The sequence below is a fragment of the Lepidochelys olivacea genome (assembly GCF_965140295.1).
Source record: "Lepidochelys olivacea isolate rLepOli2 genome assembly, chromosome: 3".
Lineage (NCBI taxonomy): Eukaryota > Metazoa > Chordata > Testudines > Cheloniidae > Lepidochelys > Lepidochelys olivacea.
In genome coordinates, this window is record NC_140413.1 from 207,242,737 (window position 1) to 207,262,772 (window position 20,036).

General features: G+C 40.8%; 1 protein-coding gene across 3 annotated transcripts in view; it reads left to right on the forward strand.

Annotated features, from left to right (window-relative positions):
• Positions 1-20,036, forward strand: part of KIZ (kizuna centrosomal protein) — a 99,764-nt gene that overhangs the window by 34,778 nt on the left and 44,950 nt on the right. For all 3 annotated transcript variants that reach the window (XM_084623835.1, XM_084623837.1, XM_084623836.1), the window contains 2 exons: positions 6,429-7,056; positions 12,154-12,445. In XM_084623835.1, coding sequence (XP_084479961.1) covers positions 6,429-7,056; positions 12,154-12,445 — 920 coding nt within the window. The remainder of the gene's footprint in view (positions 1-6,428; positions 7,057-12,153; positions 12,446-20,036) is intronic.

The following is a 20,036-nucleotide window of genomic DNA, read 5'->3' on the forward strand; positions in this document are numbered from 1 at the left end:
AAAAAAAAAGCTGTACTGTGAAGTTTTGTCACATTGCCAGACTAGGTAAATTTAAGACCCTTCCACAGAGAGGTGGTAGCTGAACCTGTGTGACGGATAAGACCACCCAATGAAAAAGGATGGAGGATGCAACAATGACGCAGTCTACGGAACTCTGTTTTGTTGTCACGCTCAAAAGTGTTAAGATGTTGTTAGAATCCTTCTCTTACTATTCAGCTAATTTTGGTTCAAGGTCTGTTTATACTGACACTGGCCTCCTACTTCTTCTAGTAACCATTCCACAGAAATCTGTTTCATTTATTAAGAAAACCAAAACAAACTTTAAAGTACGTGAAATTTAGAAAGTAAGTGGTCATTCGTTTTGGAAAATTTTTCATTTAAGTTCAGCCAAGTCTTTCAGAGGGGAAGTGTCTCCTGCGGCTACCAGACGTCTTTGAGAAGAAAGAATTGATTCAGTGGTGGATTTTTGGCACAACTGTTGTTGTTCCTGCTATTGAGACAAACATACAAGAGAGAGAAAAGGGCAGCAATGAAAGAAAAAAGACTTCGGTTTCCCTAATGCTTGCTTTGTTGATGTGTCTTCAGCAGGTGTGCTTTAACATCTGTACCCAGCTCAAGTACCCAGTTTGGGTTTGGTCCTTCTTCATATTGGGGTAAGGTTGCTTACACTGCTTTAGCCTGTTGTGCTGATCATAGTGATGATATGGAGCTCAGCTAATTTAAAAAGTTGGTTAGAAGCCCAAAGAAGGATAGGTGTGAGAGAGAATACAATAAATGTCACAGAAGGGTGTTGTGTAGGGTTTGGCTATAGGGGTGGAGGTGGTATTTGCCTCCTTCTCAGTCTGGCCAAAAGATCTTTCAGGATCAGAGAAGGGTGGCCCAATGGTGTGATGGTAAATATCTGGATGATGTGGTGGTGGCGGCAGTGGTGGTTGATGACACTGATTAATGCTCTGGCACACTTGTAAACTTACTCCCTCTCGATCCTGAGTTTGCTACATCCATCATGAATTACCAAGTGCTTTCCTGTAAAGCAATGCTCAGAAGGTGGCAACTGTGTCCCGTTAAAATTAACCAATTAAAATAGTCTTCAGTGGTTCATATTTGTACATTTTCTTTTATCTGAGTACCTTGGTTTGTTGCTAAACCAATTTTATAAACTTATCAGGAGATATGACAACCCCTGTTAAGAGTTTTTTAGTTTAGACAAAGTTAGTTTACATTAGTCCTTGGAGTTCATTTTGTATTTTTTTCCGACCATAACCTAGTTATGGGTGTCGCGGTTCTATAGGGATACGTTGCCTTGGCCTTTATACAGTCTCCCTATTTCTTGCCAAGCCATAAGTGTAGCCTTTAACAAGGGCAAGCTCTGCAACTCTGAGACGGAGCCTTCAGGCTCCAGCAACCCTTGCTTCTCATTGTGTGCTCTTCACAGCCAGTCCTAATGAGTTCAGACCTCTTTTGAAGACTTTTACCCCTTCAGGAAGCAATGCCTTCAGAAAGTGTCTGCAGTGACACTAGGCAGCCGTTTCAAAACAAGATAGCATTTATTAGTCAACAGGAATACAGCATCTGAGAGCCCTTAGATAAGCACAAAAAATACAAGCTTCAGGCAGAGTCCATATAGGCAGAATCAACTCTCCTAAACAGTCCATGCCTTCCTGGAGCCCATCTTCTTTCTCTGGCTTTGTGTCCCTGTGTTTGAGGCTGTCTACACTACAAAGCCTATTCCAGCACAGCTCTGCTGACATAGTCTCCTAGTTTAGGTACAGTGAACACCGACAGAAGCTTTTCTGCTGTTGTAGAAATACCACTTTCTCAAATGACGTTAGCAATGCCAGTAGAAGCTCTCTTCTGTTGATATAGCATGTCTACATTGGGAGTTTTGTCAGCATAGCTATGTCACTAGGGCAAGTGGCTTTTTTTCACATCTGACTGACAGAGCTATGCCTGTATAGTTTTAAGTGTAGACCAAGCCTGAGTTTTTTGTGTGTCTGCAGCAGCACACTTTAAAACACAGCCTCTTCACACCTCGTCCGTTTGTTTTCCTACTCAGGACTTTTCCACTCTGCTTCCTGGCACAGAGTTGGAGGAAATAACGTGCTCTTGGCTGCTGATCATTAGGATTAATGGTCATTGGGTATTCTATTCATATGTGTTAATTCCAGCCAGTTCTTATTAGTGATCTGGTTCAAACCCAGACAGACCCATTTGTCTAATAACATCTTAACCTGAGATTCAGCTATGCCTCACTTCCCCTGTTGCCCGAGTAGGAATTAGCCCCTTGTGTGTTAACTGAGTCACACACACTGTTCATAAAAATATTATCAATAAAGTCCCATATTGGTTTACAATGATTTTTTTCAGTCCTTTACCTATTTTGGCTTGGCAGAACTTTAATTCAGGGTATAGACATCAAAACAACAGCTCTATCCTACTAGCATAGGAATTTCTTTACTGGACCAGACCAGTGGCCATCTAGTTTAGTATGTCTCCCACAGTGGTAATGTGCTTTAGAAAATGCTTTAGAAAATGATGTAAAGCTGCCATAACACCCAATTATATAATTTATGCTTGGGAGAAACCTCTTCTTAGCCCAGGTAGTTAGCATTTGGTTTATGCCTTAAAACATGCAGCTTTTGTGAATCACGGATACATTTCAGTGCATTTTATCGTTTGTATAAAAGCAACTGTATATAAAAAAAGTAGCCATTTCTTTGTGAAAGAAACACTTCAAAAATATCAGAGGGGTAGCCGTGTTAGTCTGGATCTGTAAAAGCGGCAAAGAGTCCTGTGGCACCTTATAGACTAACAGACGTATTGGAGCTTTCGTGGGTGAATACCCACTTCGTCGGATGCATGTATTGGAAATTTCCAGAGGCAGGTATAAATACGCAAGCACGAATCAGGCAAGGGATAAGGAGATTAGTTCAATCAGGGAGGATGAGGCCCTCTTCTAGCAGTTGAGGTGTGAACACCAAGGGAGGAGAAACTGCTTTTGTAGTTGACTAGCCATTAACAGTCTTTGTTTAATCCTGAGCTGATGGTGTCAAATTTGCAAATGAACTGAAGCTCAGCAAAAAGAAAAGGAGGACTTGTGGCACCTTAGAGACTAACCAATTTATTAGAGCATAAGCTTTCGTGAGCTACAGCTCACTTCCTCAGATGCATATCGTGGAAACTGCAGCAGGCTTTATATATACACAGAGAATATGAAACAATACCTATTCCCACCCCACTGTCCTGCTGGTAATAGCTTATCTAAAGTGATTTCCAGCACAAATCCAGGTTTTCTCACCCTCCACCCCCCCACACAAATTCACTCTCCTGCTGGTGATAGCCCATCCAAAGTGACAACTCTTTACACAATGTGCATGACAATCAAGCTGGGCTATTTCCTGCATAAATCCAGGTTCTCACATCCCCCCACCCCCATACACACAGAAACTCACTCTCCTGCTGGTAATAGCTCATCCAAACTGACCACTCTTCAAGTTAAAATCCAAGTTAAACCAGAACATCTGGGGGGGGGGGGGTAGGAAAAAACAAGAGGAAACAGGCTACCTTGCATAATGACTTAGCCACTCCAAGTCTCTATTTAAGCCTAAATTAATAGTATCCAATTTGCAAATGAATTCCAATTCAGCAGTTTCTCGCTGGAGTCTGGATTTGAAGTTTTTTTGTTTTAAGATAGCGACCTTCATGTCTGTGATCGCGTGACCAGAGAGATTGAAGTGTTCTCCGACTGGTTTATGAATGTTACAATTCTTGACATCTGATTTGTGTCCATTTATTCTTTTACGTAGAGACTGTCCAGTTTGACCAATGTACATGGCAGAGGGGCATTGCTGGCACATGATGGCATATATCACATTGGTGGATGTGCAGGTGAACGAGCCTCTGATAGTGTGGCTGATGTTATTAGGCCCTGTGATGGTGTCCCCTGAATAGATATGTGGGCACAGTTGGCAACGGGCTTTGTTGCAAGGATAAGTTCCTGGGTTAGTGGTTCTGTTGTGTGGTATGTGGTTGTTGGTGAGTATTTGCTTCAGGTTGCGGGGCTGTCTGTAGGCAAGGACTGGCCTGTCTCCCAAGATTTGTGAGAGTGTTGGGTCATCCTTTAGGATAGGTTGTAGATCCTTAATAATGCGTTGGAGGGGTTTTAGTTGGGGGCTGAAGGTGACGGCTAGTGGCGTTCTGTTATTTTCTTTGTTAGGCCTGTCCTGTAGTAGGTAACTTCTGGGAACTCTTCTGGCTCTATCAATCTGTTTCTTTACTTCTGCAGGTGGGTATTGTAGTTGTAAGAAAGCTTGACAGAGATCTTGTAGGTGTTTGTCTCTGTCTGAGGGGTTGGAGCAAATGCGGTTGTATCGCAGAGCTTGGCTGTAGACGATGGATCGTGTGGTGTGGTCAGGGTGAAAGCTGGAGGCATGCAGGTAGGAATAGCGGTCAGTAGGTTTCCGGTATAGGGTGGTGTTTATGTGACCATTGTTTATTAGCACTGTAGTGTCCAGGAAGTGGATCTCTTGTGTGGACTGGACCAGGCTGAGGTTGGTGGTGGGATGGAAATTGTTGAAATCATGGTGGAATTCCTCAAGGGCTTCTTTTCCATGGGTCCAGATGATGAAGATGTCATCAATATAGCGCAAGTAGAGTAGGGGCTTTAGGGGACGAGAGCTGAGGAAGCGTTGTTCTAAATCAGCCATAAAAATGTTGGCATACTGTGGGGCCATGCGGGTACCCATAGCAGTGCCGCTGATCTGAAGGTATACATTGTCCCCAAATGTGAAGTAGTTATGGGTAAGGACAAAGTCACAAAGTTCAGCCACCAGGTTAGCCGTGACATTATCGGGGATAGTGTTCTTGACGGCTTGTAGTCCATCTTTGTGTGGAATGTTGGTGTAGAGGGCTTCTACATCCATAGTGGCCAGGATGGTCAGCAGTTCCTCTTTGAAGTCTGGTCCTGAAGTTTTTTTGCTGCAGGATGTCTACCCTTAAATCTGCTAGTGTGTGTCCAGGGAGGCTGAAGTGTTCTCCTCCGGGTTTTTGTATGTTGCCATTCCTAATATCTGATTTGTGTCCATTTATCCTTTTACGTAGGGACTGTCCAGTTTGGCCGATGTACATAGCAGAGGGGCATTGCTGGCCCATGATGGCGTATATTCCATCGGTGGACATGCAGGTGAATGAACCGGTGATGGTGTGGCTGATCTGGTTAGGTCCTGCGATGGTGTCGCTGGTGTAGATATGTGGGCAGAGTTGGCATCGAGGTTTGTTACATGGATTGGTTCCTGAGTTAAGAGTTACTATGGTGTTGTGTGTAGTTGCTGGTGAGAATATGCTTCAGGTTGGCGGGTTGTCTGTGGGTGAGGACTGGCCTGCCTCTCAAGGCCTGTGAATGTGAGGGATCATTGTCCAGGATGGGTTGTAGATCACTGATGCATCCGACGAAGTGGGTATTCACCCAGGAAAGCTTATGCTCCAATATGTCTGTTAGTCTATAAGGTGCCACAGGACTCTTTGCCACTTCAAAAAATAGTTTGCACTCTACCTTTCATTGCTGTGATTTTGCTGTTATGGAGAGTATATGACTAACTTGTCTCCTGCAACCACCAAACTGAAGGTAGATCCTCCAGATGAAGATTCAAGCGAGTTGGAAAGAGAATATGGAGAATTTTTTATCACAGCTGTATATGGAGTACTTGCTTTCTGGATAGCAGACTTCAGTTTCTAGGCTATCGCTCCAGAACCTTTCATAAACACTCTTTTACAAAAAGTGAAATTGGGCAGCTGGGCTTCCAATTTATGGGCTTTCTGTGTGTAAAACTATAGAGAATAAATGATTGCCCAGAATGTTAAACTGCTATAATTGACATAAGCTTTGTTTAATATGCCATTTGACAGAATGTTATTGCCATTCCATGCAAAATACTGTACATTAAGTGAAATGCTGTGAAGACTCTTAATAGCAGTTAAAGCTGTTTTCTTGTTCTTGTAGTTCAGCAGTTAACAAACCTAATGGCAACATTAGCATCGTCCATTTTTTCTAAATACGGGCTTTATATTTGTTTTCCAATGTTTCTCTCTTGGTGCAGCTACCTTTGGTCTGGATCCTGCAAGGTGGTGGTTGCCTCCTGTGAAGTGCTGACAGACTTAATCTCCTTTTGGCTTCCCTGGAAGTGGAGGGTGCTTAGTACCTGGGACAAGGGCACTCAATATCTTGCAGGAATTGGGCCATTCAGTCTTATTTTAGTTTTATAAAATAAATGGACAAAGAAAATGTTTCATTTGTGGACTAGCATAATATGCTAGAAAAATATTTAAATTGTATAGAACATTTGCTCTTCAAAGACCAACACAAAACCTTTAAGAAACTCCATTTACTACATGAAATTCATTCTTAAGCCATCTCAACCTCTGTTTTTCAGATGCTGCCGGTTGCAAGACAGGCAGGAATTAACTCCAGGACAGCCGCGTCAAGAGGATTGTATCATCCAGCAACAATCTTTATGGGCCGCCAAATGTCAGCCATCTCAAGCATTGAAGATTTCAGTACACAGCAGAAATCTTCCCAGCCCACAAAGAGCTTTTCAGTTTCTGACCCACATTCATGCAGACAGGCAGCACAGAGCAGTAATATGACAGACAGCTATGTAGTACAAACTAATTGTGATATACGGTGCTTAAATAAGTCTGACAAAATAGATGGGAAGACATATCTCCAGATGGGTGAGAAAATGCCAGTCATATCCAGTGTATCATCTGAGAATGGACAAACTCATTGCTTAGAAATAGAAAGCAATACATATGATGGCAATAGTAATTTAGTAGAAAGCAAAAAATCTGCTCAACTCAACTCCCTGTTATGTGAAAGATTAAGTCCAGAGAACAGAATCACTGATTTAAAGAGTGACAGTTATAGCAGCTCAGTAGAAGCAATAGTGACAGAGGAGCATTTTGTAGCAAATGAAGAAAGATCTCAACAGCCAATCCCATTGGTGTCTGCTCCTGAACAACTTGTTTCTGGAAATGAGCAGCCAGGAGACCATTTCCCAGGTATGATGATGGTATTTGTGTGATGGCCTTGCTGTGGGCAAAGTGCTGTCTTCCCCCATTGATCCAGGTTTTCAGAATACACTCATCACCACAGGGTCTGAGTGCCTCCACAAATGGAAAGGAACGGCTAAGGCTCGGTTTAACAGGCTGTGGAGGGCAGTGCAAGAGGAGTCTGCAGCTGTTGTGTGCTGTAGAGCAGGCAGCATGGCCTAGTGAACAGGGCACTCCCCTGGTTGTCAAGAGGCATGGATTCTGTTCCTGGCTGTACCACTGACTGGCTGTGTGACTTCGGCTAGTCACTTCCCCTCGGTTTTCCTTTCCTCCCTTTGTGTCTTGTCTGTTTGTTTGGTGCAGGGACTGTCTCTGACTCTTACTGCTTACTACAGTGGGGCCCTGATTTTGGTTGGCACTGCTAGATGCTACTGTGGAGTCTTCCTCTGCTGTGTGTCTGTGAGCTACAGTGCTGGGGAAATGCTGAAGCTCAGCCAATGAATCTGCCACTTTGCAGCTCCAAAGGCCTAAACTTTCCACACAGGTAGCACGCAGAGGTCCCAACTGCTACTACTGGCCCTGGCAACAGAACAGTTCTGCAGCTGTTTCACGCCAAGCTGCTTAGCTGTGGAGGAGTTAAGAGGACTCCTTCTTTGTACCCTTTCTTTGAATCCCAGCACAGAAGCGTGTTTCCTTGGACTTTGTCTTGGTTTTGGGGTAGCAAGGGATCTCTGTTTCCCCTGTTAGAGTGGTTTGTCTCTGAGAATGGTGCATTTGAAACAGTGTCCCCATTAGTGGTGCATCTGATTGTTATGACCAAAGACGTGATTCACAGTAGTACGAACCACACACAGGACCATTAAGAACTCTGTGAGGAACTTGATCCTGGCCAAATTAGGTAATTCAAATAGGCATTTCTCTGTGACCAGCCTCAATACCAAACAAGTAAGGTTTTGCTTTAGAATAGATGGGGATCCAGTTTGCTGACACATGCCTTTCTTTTGCATTGGTGGATATGTCCAAGGTCCTGTAAAAGATTTGGTAGGACAAATCACAGTTTAACCTGACAGCCCTGGCATGGGCACATCATCTGGAATATCCAGGTCTGCTAGGTCTCTCCAAAGAACTGATATTTTTATTTTTTCCAATCCCAGCTCTCTCTCTTTTTTTGGTGCAGGGGCAGATGTTGGAGGTCAGGCCTATTGATATACTGGTACCCACAGACTAACCAGGGACGTGACTATGGAATTTGGGTCTCACTTGGCCTTTGGGTGCTTTCGTTGAACCACCAAGTGATTTTTCTCTCCCATATCTTCCTTTGAAGGTGGTCTTTCTACTGATCATAACTTTAGCTAGTAGGACAAGGAAAGTCTTTGAGATCCAAGACCTCATTGATAATCCTTCTTTTACTGCCTTTCACCAGGGCAGCAAGGTGTTTTTATTGCCATATCCAGAATTTTTACTAAGGTACTGTAGTATCAGATCTTTCTATTAACCACTCTAATGTTGTTTGTTTTACTTACTTAGGAAACATGCTTGGTCTCTGCCTCAGGTTGATTTTGTTCAGAAAGTTTGTGCAGAATAGTTAATCTATTTCTGAGAATAAAGCTACTGAAAAATAGGTAGGTTTGCCAATGATACAATATTTTCAGATGATTAAAAAATATATATCTAGTGCCTTAGGTCTTTAGAGGAGAAACTTGAAATTTGCCAGGGAATTGTCCTGAGGGAAGAGAGGTGCTATTTGCTATCACTGTGAAAATCCATCCAGATTTGACCAAGGCTTGGTCTGCACACCAATATGGCAGTTATACATGTGATTTTCTTTTTTTACTAATGTAGTTATACTGGCACAAACCCTGCATACCAATATAGTTCTACCATCCTGGAAGGGGCATAAGATGTACTGCTATACAACACCTTTATACCATATAACTACATCCACACTAGGGGGATTGGTCCACTTTAACTGTATCGGTATAATTAAAGCAGTACAGCTTTTGCGTGTAGACAAGATTTTGTATAAGATTTGGGAATGACTATTTGTACTATTAGATGAATTCATTACATGCTTACTCATTATTCTCTGAATGTCCCATGCCCTGCTGAGAACCATGTTTCATAGGCATATGATTCACAAACACTGTTTCCCACAATCAAATATCCTTTGGCCTAGTGGAAGAACCATACTTCCCCCTGCTCCCAAAGCCAAGAACAGAACCCAGGAACCATGATTCCCAGTTTTGTGCTACAATCTGGCAAACTACCTACTGGGAAACTGTGTCTTAGCCCCCTCTAATGGCTTGGTGCACAAATGATAACAACCCACCATTATCTGCTAATGGAGTTATTATTTTTAGCTCAAGTGGTAGAGATGAGAAACTCAAGAAAATTGATCAAACTGCTCTTAACAGCTTGCAGAAATATTCTCCTTTGCCTTTCCAGTAAATATGTCAATTTTCAGGTTAACCCAATTTTCTAAGTCATATAAGGATTGCTAAAATGGAACTTTATAATGAAAATTACTGGCAACTTTAATGGGGGCGGGGGCTACTGCCTCTCAATGTAATGATCACAATTTTTTTGGACAAAAGCTGGCAGTCTCCTCATATTACCCTGTATACTTCTTGTTCTCTTCTTTGGCATCCTATTGTTGCCTTTTTTGTGGTTTTTCCATTTCTCTTGCTTTCAGGACTCTGTTTGCTTTTCATTGTCTCTACTGTCACTTTGACATATTTGCCACTTCTCCAGTTAATGAAAGACTGTCATTATTTGAGGTGGAACAAGACAACACCAACCTGGCTTATATTAGTCTTAAGGCTCTGCAAAGCAGATTTGGCAGAATGTCTGTTCTCTCCCCTTTTGCTCCCCAAAGAAATGTTAAGGTGGTCAGTGTCACGTTTGGAAAAATACTTTTAGTTTCGGAATGTAATACTTCTATCTTAAGGGAAACCATAAGTTTGATTCAAAATCAGAACGATCGGTGACCACCTCAAATTTCCCATGAGGGTAGGGGGAGAGCTTCTATGTCTTTATGATGTCAAACCTACATTATAGAGTTCTAAGGTTAAAGTAATCCAGGTCTGAATTTTTTGTTCTAGTTCTCATAAAAGTTTGATCTTTCATGCTGCAAATTACAGGGAAGTTTGGCTCTGCTGTGTGTACCACAACTGGACACAAGCTATGCTTTAAGCTTCAGGGGTTTATGCAGTACATTGTGACTTGAAGCTGTTTTTCCTTTGAGTACTTTTCTGTTGTTCAGAAATGGCAGCATAATATGTATAAAAGCAACATAAAATAAATAAAAGTAATAGCTTATCTCTTACATTTATTCATATCCTGAATGCTGGAAACAGAAAATAGAATATAAGATCTTGTCGTTATTTGTATCAAAAACTATTTTTCTGAAATCTGCCATAATTTCAAATAAAAATGAAGCTCAGTGTAGGGAAGGGAGGAAATGTTCTGTTTTGCAGCACAAGCAAGACCCTGTGAACACTCTTGGGTTAATTTTAGAAATAACTGATACTGCAGTGAATCTTGTGGGAACTTGGGAGTTTCATGGCAATGTTACTTGATTACCGAATTGTTTGATACATTTTCATGACATTCTAAAAATGCACCAGAAAATGAAAATGTTAGTAGTGCTTATTTTTATTTGTATCGTAGAAGATTAGTGCAACCTCCTTCTGCTGAGCAGCAAGGGGAATCAGCTGCCATGCACAACTTCCAAGCCAACAGGCATATAGCTCTGCTCCTGCACAGATTAGAAGCTCCAGACAACAGCTGCCTCCTCTTCAAACACACTTCTGCCTTCCCAAGACCGTTTTTCAGGCCATTCTTCCCCATTATGTCGGAAGAGATTTGCTGGAGGAGGCTGTCTTAATCCTTGTTGCTGTTTTAAATTGTGGAGGATCCCCTTCACTTGCAGCCCAGAGGAGGCATAGGGGATCCACTGAACACCCCTTGTGAGGAAAGCATAGACTAATACACAAATATGAAGAAGGAGGTTAGGTAATAGGTGGACAAGTTAGAGAGTTGAAAGATACTAAGGAAATAACCGTTTTTATGGATTTATGCAGCACTAACTGACTGACAGCTTCTTGGCAAAATGTTGAAATATGTGGCCACTCATGCAATTGCATGAACTCGTTACACATGAGACTGAGCAGAAGGAAACAGTCCAAGGACTTTGGGAAATCTTTTCTGCCCGGCAGGCCGTGGAGTATTCCTCTGGTTGGTTAAGAAGCGGGGCCAGCCTATTAGGAGTATTCCTATTGGGGCAGTCCCTAAAGAAAAAAAAGCATAGCAGCTTCAGAGTGTGTCTCTGTAGGTTGAACACAGATCACAAGGGAGTTTCTCCAAAAAGGACAGCAGGGTCAGCATGTAGGGAGAGTACCTGCAGGGTTAGGAGTATGTCATGGCGAAATTTCTGGGTGCTGTAACGTGGCATGTGAGTCCCTCTTATAATAATAGTTTGACATATTACTTAAGGGGAGGTTTCAGAGTAGCAGCCGTGTTAGTCTGTATTTGCAAAAAGAAAAGGAGGACTTGTGGCACCTTAGAGACGAACAAATTTATCTGAGCATAAGCTTTCGTGAGCTGAATGCATCCGATGAAGTGAGCTGTAGCTCACGAAAGCTTATGCGCAGATAAATTTGTTCGTCTCTAAGGTGCCACAAGTCCTCCTGTTCTTTTTACTTAAGGGGGAGGAATCCAAGTACAAGACTCAAACTTAGTTCCTCATTTCCAAGTCAGGAGGAGCTTTGAGCATTGTAGAATAAGCGCTGCATCTGTTGAGAGAGAGGTTTGTGGTGATCGTCAAAAACTCTGAGAATGACTCCAATGCCACATTGATGGATTCCAGAGAAAGCTGCATCCATCCCCATTAGGCAAGAATGTCAATGAAATGAATAAAGGAATGGAAATCTGGGATATCTGGAGAACCCTGGAAAAATGTGCAGAAGGAGCAGAGGTTTTAGACTGTATGAATTAATACATATATTAAATGTACTTGGCTGGGTCTCATTGCAACGCAGTGCAATGTATATTTTTTGTCATGCTCCTGTTACTATGTTGGCAATATTTGTCATATTTTTATTGCAGGTCGAGCCCAACACACAGATACTCTGTGGCCCTCTGCAAACACACTGGAGCTAGAAGATGAAAGTTTAGACAGCAGCAGTGACCTTACAGTTTCTGTGAGTGAAGAGGATCAGATAATAAACACAGTTGAACTACAGCAGAGCCTAGGAGATGTGGATTGCAAGACAGCCTTAAAATCCATGAACTTGGAACAAGGAAAAGAAACCGGATCCACCAAAGAACATTTTTCTTTGCAAACAGTAAGCCGCTCTACGACAGATGAAGACTCTTCGGCGAATTCAGCAACAAGACAGTAAGCCATTAAATATTTTCTCACTGTGATTATTTAGTTAGGATTTTTTTCTGGAGATTGTCCTGTTGACAATCTGTATTACTGTAAAATATGTATATGAATATGCAACTTTCTTAGCTGCTACAAGCAGACATTTTAATGAGGGTCTCTTTTTTGTGATGAATTGACTTTGGAACTCATCACACAATTTGAGATGCCTGTTTCTATGATTTCAATTAAATGCAGATGTCTCACTGTTTTCCTTATTTTAGTATATCAGTTCAGTTTGATAATGGAAATAACTCACTAAACAGTACATTTCATGGTAATTTGAATTTTTCAGGTGGTTAAACTCCCTGGGCATTCAACTTAACAACTTAAAGCAACACCTGCGAGGTGTGCAACTGCATCTTAGAAATGCATTGTTTTGTCTCTGTGTAAGTCTATTTAGATGTTTTTTATGGCCCCTATCATTGCAGTATCCGAGTGTCTTTCAATCATTAATGGCTTTTATCCTCACAACTCACCCATGTGACGTAGGGAAACATGATCACCATTCTACAGAGGTGGGAACTGGGGCACAAGGTATATTAAGGGACTTGCCCAAGGTCAGACAGGAAACCTGTGCCAGAGCCAGGAGGTGAATCCAGGTCTCCTGAATCTGTTGTCTGTTGTATCATATCTTATGGTTGACTCATTTCAACCTGATGGAGCACTTTGGTGTAAAGCAATAAGAATATCACTCCTTTTGCACTGTGAACCTTTGATCTCACAAAGTTTTGTGTTTGTGAGCGCCTCACCAGTTTGTTGTGCAGCTCTTCAATTCTGCTTGTCTCTTCAGCTGCATTCCTGTAGGCAAAGCTCTTCAGCACTCTCCTCCCAGCTCTTCCCCACCTCCTACTTCATCTGTGCCTTTCACTGCTGCTAGTCTCCCTTGCTCCCGCTTGTTGCAAGGTTTCCTGCCCACATATTCTCTTCTTTTCCTTGCTTTTCCACTTGCTGACTTTCCTTCTTTTTGCTCCTCCTAGTTCCTAGCTGCAAACGTTCTCCCTGTTGCCTGCTTGATTGTACCCACTCTTCTCCAATGGCTGCCTGCCATTTACCTGCCTTGCCAGCTTCCCAATACTCTTCCTCCTCTTACTCAGTGCTGCTTCCCTTACTGCCTAGCCTCTTTACTGTTCTGGATCCCAACAGCCTCCCAGTGGCCATTATCAGGAAAAGCCACCCTCCTAAATACATGTATTCCTTTCAGTTTCTATTGCCAAACTGACATTGTCTTCACTTGTCTTCCAGGTGATGCTACCTGTCTGCTTTTTTTCCCCTCCTTCATCCTTGAACAGTTCCCATGCAAAATGTTTAGGACTGATGTGGTTAAACATATTTAGGTGGTGATTCGAGGCATGTGAGTTAGTACAAAAATAAAAACTATGTAGCCAAGAAAAATAGCATTTGTTATCCAGCAAGAATGAATGAGGCTTTTAAACCAATCTCACCGGTGGTTATTTATCTGTTTGTTCATTTGTCTTTTTAACATGTTTAACATATCTCTGCTTTTTTTAATATATGCACATGCACATATAGTCTTATTAGAGAATGATTTCAGGAATGGTTCATATTTTACTAGATGACAGTTAAGCAGAAAAACACAGATATCCATTAAAATACATTTCTGCAACATTATCATTTCAGTTTTTCAAACCATGTGTTAGACTATTGCTTACTACAGAAACATCTAATTTACATCTAAATAGCTTTTATAGAGTTTTCCTTTTGTTTAACACCTGTTAATCATAGCACTTCATAAGAAAGTTGTATAGAGTGGTTGATTGTGCCAGAAAAGTCATAGCTGAGCAGTGGGAATGTAACCTTTTGTCCTGTCCCTATAGATTTTAGTGACTTCCAGCTGCTGATATAAACAGATGGAAAATATTGTGTGTTCTTCTTAAGCCTGGATAGCATTTGTTCTTTGTTCTCGTTATCTCTGGAATTTGACTCAAAGCTGAAAGTGGGTAATGGCCTCTAAAACTGTCAAGTCTTAGTTTTTCAAGGTCATAAAAATGTGATCACAGTTGATCCATTTCTCCAGGAATTATATAGATTTTATTTTGCTTTTGTTTTTGAAAAGTTAAAATACAAATAGAATGCAAAATATTTGTATCTGGGAAAGATCCTATGGAGAGACAAGTAGTTTCTTCATAGTTAATTTTGCAAACAGGAAGCATTTAGATCCTACTGCTCCTATTAGTCACTCAAATTCAGACTTGAATGTTTTGATATTTTGCATAGTAACTCTCAAATGCAAAGAGATTTTTCACAAAGTTTTAAAGTGATTAATAAATGAGTTTGTGATACAAATAACCTTGGTAAAAATATAACCCCTTTTTGAAATGTGGTCTGAAGGTGTGACATTTATTACTATTCTTCTACCCCCCGCCCCCAAATATTTTGTTGTAAACTAGTCAGACTACCCATATAGTTATTAAAAATACCCAAAAAACTAGTGCACAGGTTATATTTGAAGAAATTATGTTGTAATTAAGCAAAATTTTAATGGTTGGGTATCAAACTGAAATGGTTATAGTTTGGGCCCTCAGCCTCTTGGTATCTTCGTTAATTCTTAAGCATGTTATTGTGACCTCCGTGCCACTTCTACCATTTATCACCTTTCCTCTGGGTTCACGAGTCTATTTTAGGTTTATTGGTTAAAAGTAGTAAGGGGTGTGTGGAAAGGAAATTACAGAGACAAACTATTCTGAGGTCACTATTTCGCTGAATTAAAAACAAAACAAAAATCTTTAGTGCACATCAGCAAGTGACTGGTTTTCAGGTGACATTATCTGCATCCAACTTAGTGGAGAACAGTGGAGCCTCTTCAGTTAAGTTTTTAATTTTTGTTTGTTTTGCAAATATATTTTGTAAAAAGCCTTTTTTTCCCCCCCAAAAAAGCCTTTTTAATGTCACATTTTACCTTACAGTGAGTTATTAAAGCGCAGTTACAAACTGCTTAAAGTACGATTTTTATCTTGGATATACTGACAAGCTGTTACCTGTGAAAATACATGAGTGATGTTGCTATGATAACAGGTTTTTTTTAAAAGCTTGTAATGTAGTTTAAGGAAGCAGACTTCTATTCAGTACTTTCTTAAACAGCTGAATGCGACAATTTTGATGTTCAAGTTATTAAAATTAATAAAATATAGAAAGTGAGCTTCATTCATGTGAGCAGTGATGGATTGGCAAATGAGTTTCTCTTTTTATCTGCCAGAGAGTGACAGTACACGTGTGTTTAAAATATTCCACTCTAAATTCAACCTATATTGTGGGAACCAAATAGGAGAGATGAGTAGTTTGTTCTTTGCACCTGTTCATTTCTTGGCCTCTCTGCTGAGCCTGCCAACAAGTGTTCTAGATTTTGCTAATTTTGGTTATAGTTTTTGTGATGTCACCTTGTTTACTGTGAGTGGTACTAGACCTGTAATTCATTTCACATAAAGTACTGAACAGCTATCCTATAACAACTGCTGTTCTCTACTGATTTGTTACAGATTTGAACCAGTGAACTAGAAGTGAAAAGCTCCATATCTTTTTTTTTTGTTCATTCCTCAGAGCTATCCAGTCCTCTATTTAAAAGGCTAAAAAACCAAAACCCCAGAGAATTAATGCATAGAAAGATGATGACTATTTTAAGGCCTGTGTTGGGGGTGGGAGGAGAGACAGCTTTTGCCAGTGCTGCTTCAGCTGCATTGAAGAGGACTTAGCACAGATGGATTGTGCATTACAAAATGTAACACATAATTCAAGCTGTCAGCTTAATCAGACTGTTTCCAGGAAGCAACCTGTAAAAGAGAAGGACCCCTTGTTTGCTGACCTCTGATCCATAGCCTGCTGCAGATTGTCATACATTTTGTTTCTCTTTATGTTGGTGTCCCTTCCTTCCCCTTCTTTTTGTTATTGTATTCCCTTCAAGTGGCACCCTGGAAAGACCACCCAGAGGGAGTAAAACAGTAAGAAATGAGCTAGCCACTAACATATAGGTTTTGTAAGATTTTAGTAAAAGAAAAAGTACTGTTTAACTACATATGTGATCTCTAGTATTGTTGTATGTATTACAAGTCTAAAAACTGCATGCACAGCTGTTTAAATTTAATTTCTTTGTAGTGGAAGACAGGGCTTTAGTATTTTTCAGAACTGAAGCAAAGCTTAGCAAAGTTTAGTGAGAACATATTGCTGCTTTATATATGAGGGAGTATAACCATCATTGCAAAATGAACAAGCTGTAATAAACTGTTATATTTTATAAAAATCTTGATTTGGCAACCAGATTTCTTAGAGTTTGTAGCCCAGCTGTGTTGTTGCTTCGTGGAGTTCTTCTGTTGAAACTCCTTAACAAAGCAGGCCATCTGAAATCAAAATCTGAATGGCTATTTACACCTCTGTAAAAGGATTAGCAATGCTCCATTGTTACAATGTTTAAATCTTAATTTGCATCATTATAGAGGTGTAGCTTCATCAAATCCCTGGTAGGTCCCAGTTATGTTTTTGGACCTGTAGGTGGTCACTAAATTTATTCTGTTAGTGGAGTTAAAGGAATTAAATTGTTTAATATGTCAGTAATTTTAAGAAATTATCTCAGGATCTAATTGATTTTGGATAGTTTAAATGCTATTGTAGATTATTACTACATGTTTGTTGCATATAGTTGCAAGATGTGTCTCATACATAGGAAGGGAATGTATGTATATTGCTATGGAGTTTGAATATATATCACTTAAAGAATTTCCATTAGGATTTACAGGAACATGTTTTCACTATAGATTGGCCCAAGCTGCAAAGTTGAGATCTGGATTTTAAAAACCCTCTGTCCCATTGTTCCAGCAGCACTCAGATCTGAAGTTTCAGTTCAGGCCTGTCTCTGGTTTTAATATATATGAGTATCATATGGTCTATGCAAGGGATGTTTAAAAACTGAAACTGTTGTATTACTTTCTTTTGGGAGAAAATAGTCTAGTACAGTGGTTCTCAACCAGGGGTCCAGGGCCCCCTGGAGGGCCGCGATCAGGTTTCAGGGGGTCTGCCAAGCAGGGTCAGCGTTAGTTGCTGGAGCCCAGGGCAGAAAGATGACACCCCCACACACACACATGGGGCTGAAGCCTGGGGCCCTGAGCCCCGCCACATGGGGTTGAAGCCGAAGCGTGAGCAATAGAGGTTTGCAGGGTCACCATGCAATTGCCCCACTTGCTACCCCTAATGCCAGCTTGGGCTTTTATACACAAAAAAAGCCAGTAGTTATGGCACAGGTGGGCCATGGAGTTTTTATAGCATGTTGGGGGAGCCTCAGAAAGAAAAAGATGATTGAGAACCTCTGATCTAGTAGAAAGTACAAATAACACTTTTGTAACCACTTTTATGAAAAACAGATTAATTTTTGAAACCTTTAAAAAAAATTAACACAGAGATACTATAGACTCATACGTATAAAGTTCATTTGGCAACCAGGTAAGATGAGCAGAGTTTAAAGAAAGCCAAGAAATTTTTTGGTGTCTGGGTCTCAACTTCACAGGCAGTTTCGTTATAGCAGATGCCAGTAGAACCCACTACAGCTAAAGGCAACCTGCAAGGGAAATAGAGGGCTTGTGCTCTTTTTTTCTTTATGAAGGATTTTAAAAAGAACTTGTGTGTGTGTATTTCTGTATATAAAAATGATCAGATGATCGTATATGTATATGTAATGTATGTATTTTTTCTATTGTTAGAGGTTCAGGTTCTGTCTAACTGGCACACTGGTTGAATAACAAGTGAAGTATTTACACCACAAGTCAAGAGAGTGAAAGATGAGCAAAGAGTGAAAGAGAGTTAAATACTTTGTGAACACCTATGTAACTTCAACATCAAAATAACGTTTGGGAGAAGAGAAGCCTTTACATTCAGCACGCTCACATCTTCAGATCAAGGACAAGAGGTCACAAAATACATGTTCTGAGCCTTCTGGCGCAGTGGCTCTCAACCTTTTTGGACTCAGGACCCATTGATAGATGTTGGTGGCCTGCTGCAACCCAGTGAATAGCTTTAGTGCAAAAAACACCTGGCTCACTAAATATTTTTTACCATGATCTATAATATACACGTTAACCTAATAAGTACACTGTGCGTACCAGAGCAATGAGTCCTGTGCTGCGGGGCTGTTTGAGCTTGGCGCTCTGCTCCGGGCATTGCGACCTGGTGCATGAGGTCACAGCAGCATTCACTCAAATTTGGCCCGGCTGGACTCCCATCATCATGACAGCAATGCAGTTGAACCAAACCTGAGTGGTCTACAACCCCGTGCACCATGTCGCAACATCTGGAGTGGAGAGCCGAGCTCAGCCAGCCCTTTGGACCGGTGAGTCACCACTGCAGGGTGAGCGTGAGGCCTCCCACGTGACCCTTTGACGCATTTTGGCGACTCAGTTATGGATCGTGATCTATGGGTTCCTCCAGTTAAATCAGGGAAGACCAGAGTTTACATTCCTGATATTCCTAGAGTAAAAAACAACCAACCAAAAACACACACAAGAAGAGAAAATATCTCTTTAATCTCAGCCTTTCTGGCCTTTTCTTAAACATTGTAAAGAAGCAAAGGAGGGCACAAACGCATTCTTTAAAAAAAACTTAGCAGGCCTTTTTTAAAGTTGCAGTGCATTTTCTATTTTAACCCCTTTGCAGAGGCACTCATAACTTTCTGAAATATTCACTTTTGGGGCTGAAATTTTTTATGCTGCTTCACTTTTCAAAGAGGGTGTGTGTGTGTGTGTGTGTGTGTGTGTGTATGTATGTATGTAAAAGGATAAGCTGAATCCATTCCTTTCAGCCATTTTTGAGTAAAAGGGTGTGGAAAAAAAACACTTCAGCCCTATAAAAAAATTCTGGTGTGTTTTTGATCATGATTCAAGAAAGTTGTGAAGGGTGAAATTTGACATGGAAAAAGTCCCTGGTTAAGGATTAGCATGTGGTTTTGGTTTGGGGGAAAGGAAGGATTAATTTATCAAAGTTATTGTGTTGGTGAGTGGGATATATTATCCGCCCTCACAAGCACTTTATACTATGTATCTTTGCTAGTTCTGACCCACGTTCATCTACTCCCCCATTTGAAATAAACAAACGCCAAAAGGTATCTCTCCACATCAAGGGCAATAAAACAAATTTGGAGTCTGTAGGACAAGCCATTTTGGAGATGTGAGCTGAAACAAGTTAAGAAAACTTCCCAAAAGTCAGTAAGAGGTGAATATTTTTTTAAACCCTGCGAGTAGGATTTCCCAAAGCACTTGGCGATGGCCTAGCTCTGATCCCACTGAAGTTAGTGGTAAATTGAAAATCACATCCCATCGCTGTAAAACTCCTTTTCTGATACTTTATTTTTCCAAACATCCCAGTAGTGTGTGTTTTGAAAGAGATACCAACTCTTCCTCCATCTCTGCCACTCTTTCTCAAAGGGCTAGGACATTTTATAGTTAATGGGAGAAAACAGTATTTAACCCTCTCCTACCCCTTTCTACATTTTCCCTCACCCATAAACCCTCGTTTTATATTTTTCCTGCTCATACATGCAGAGTTTGTTCTTATATTTTTGTATTTT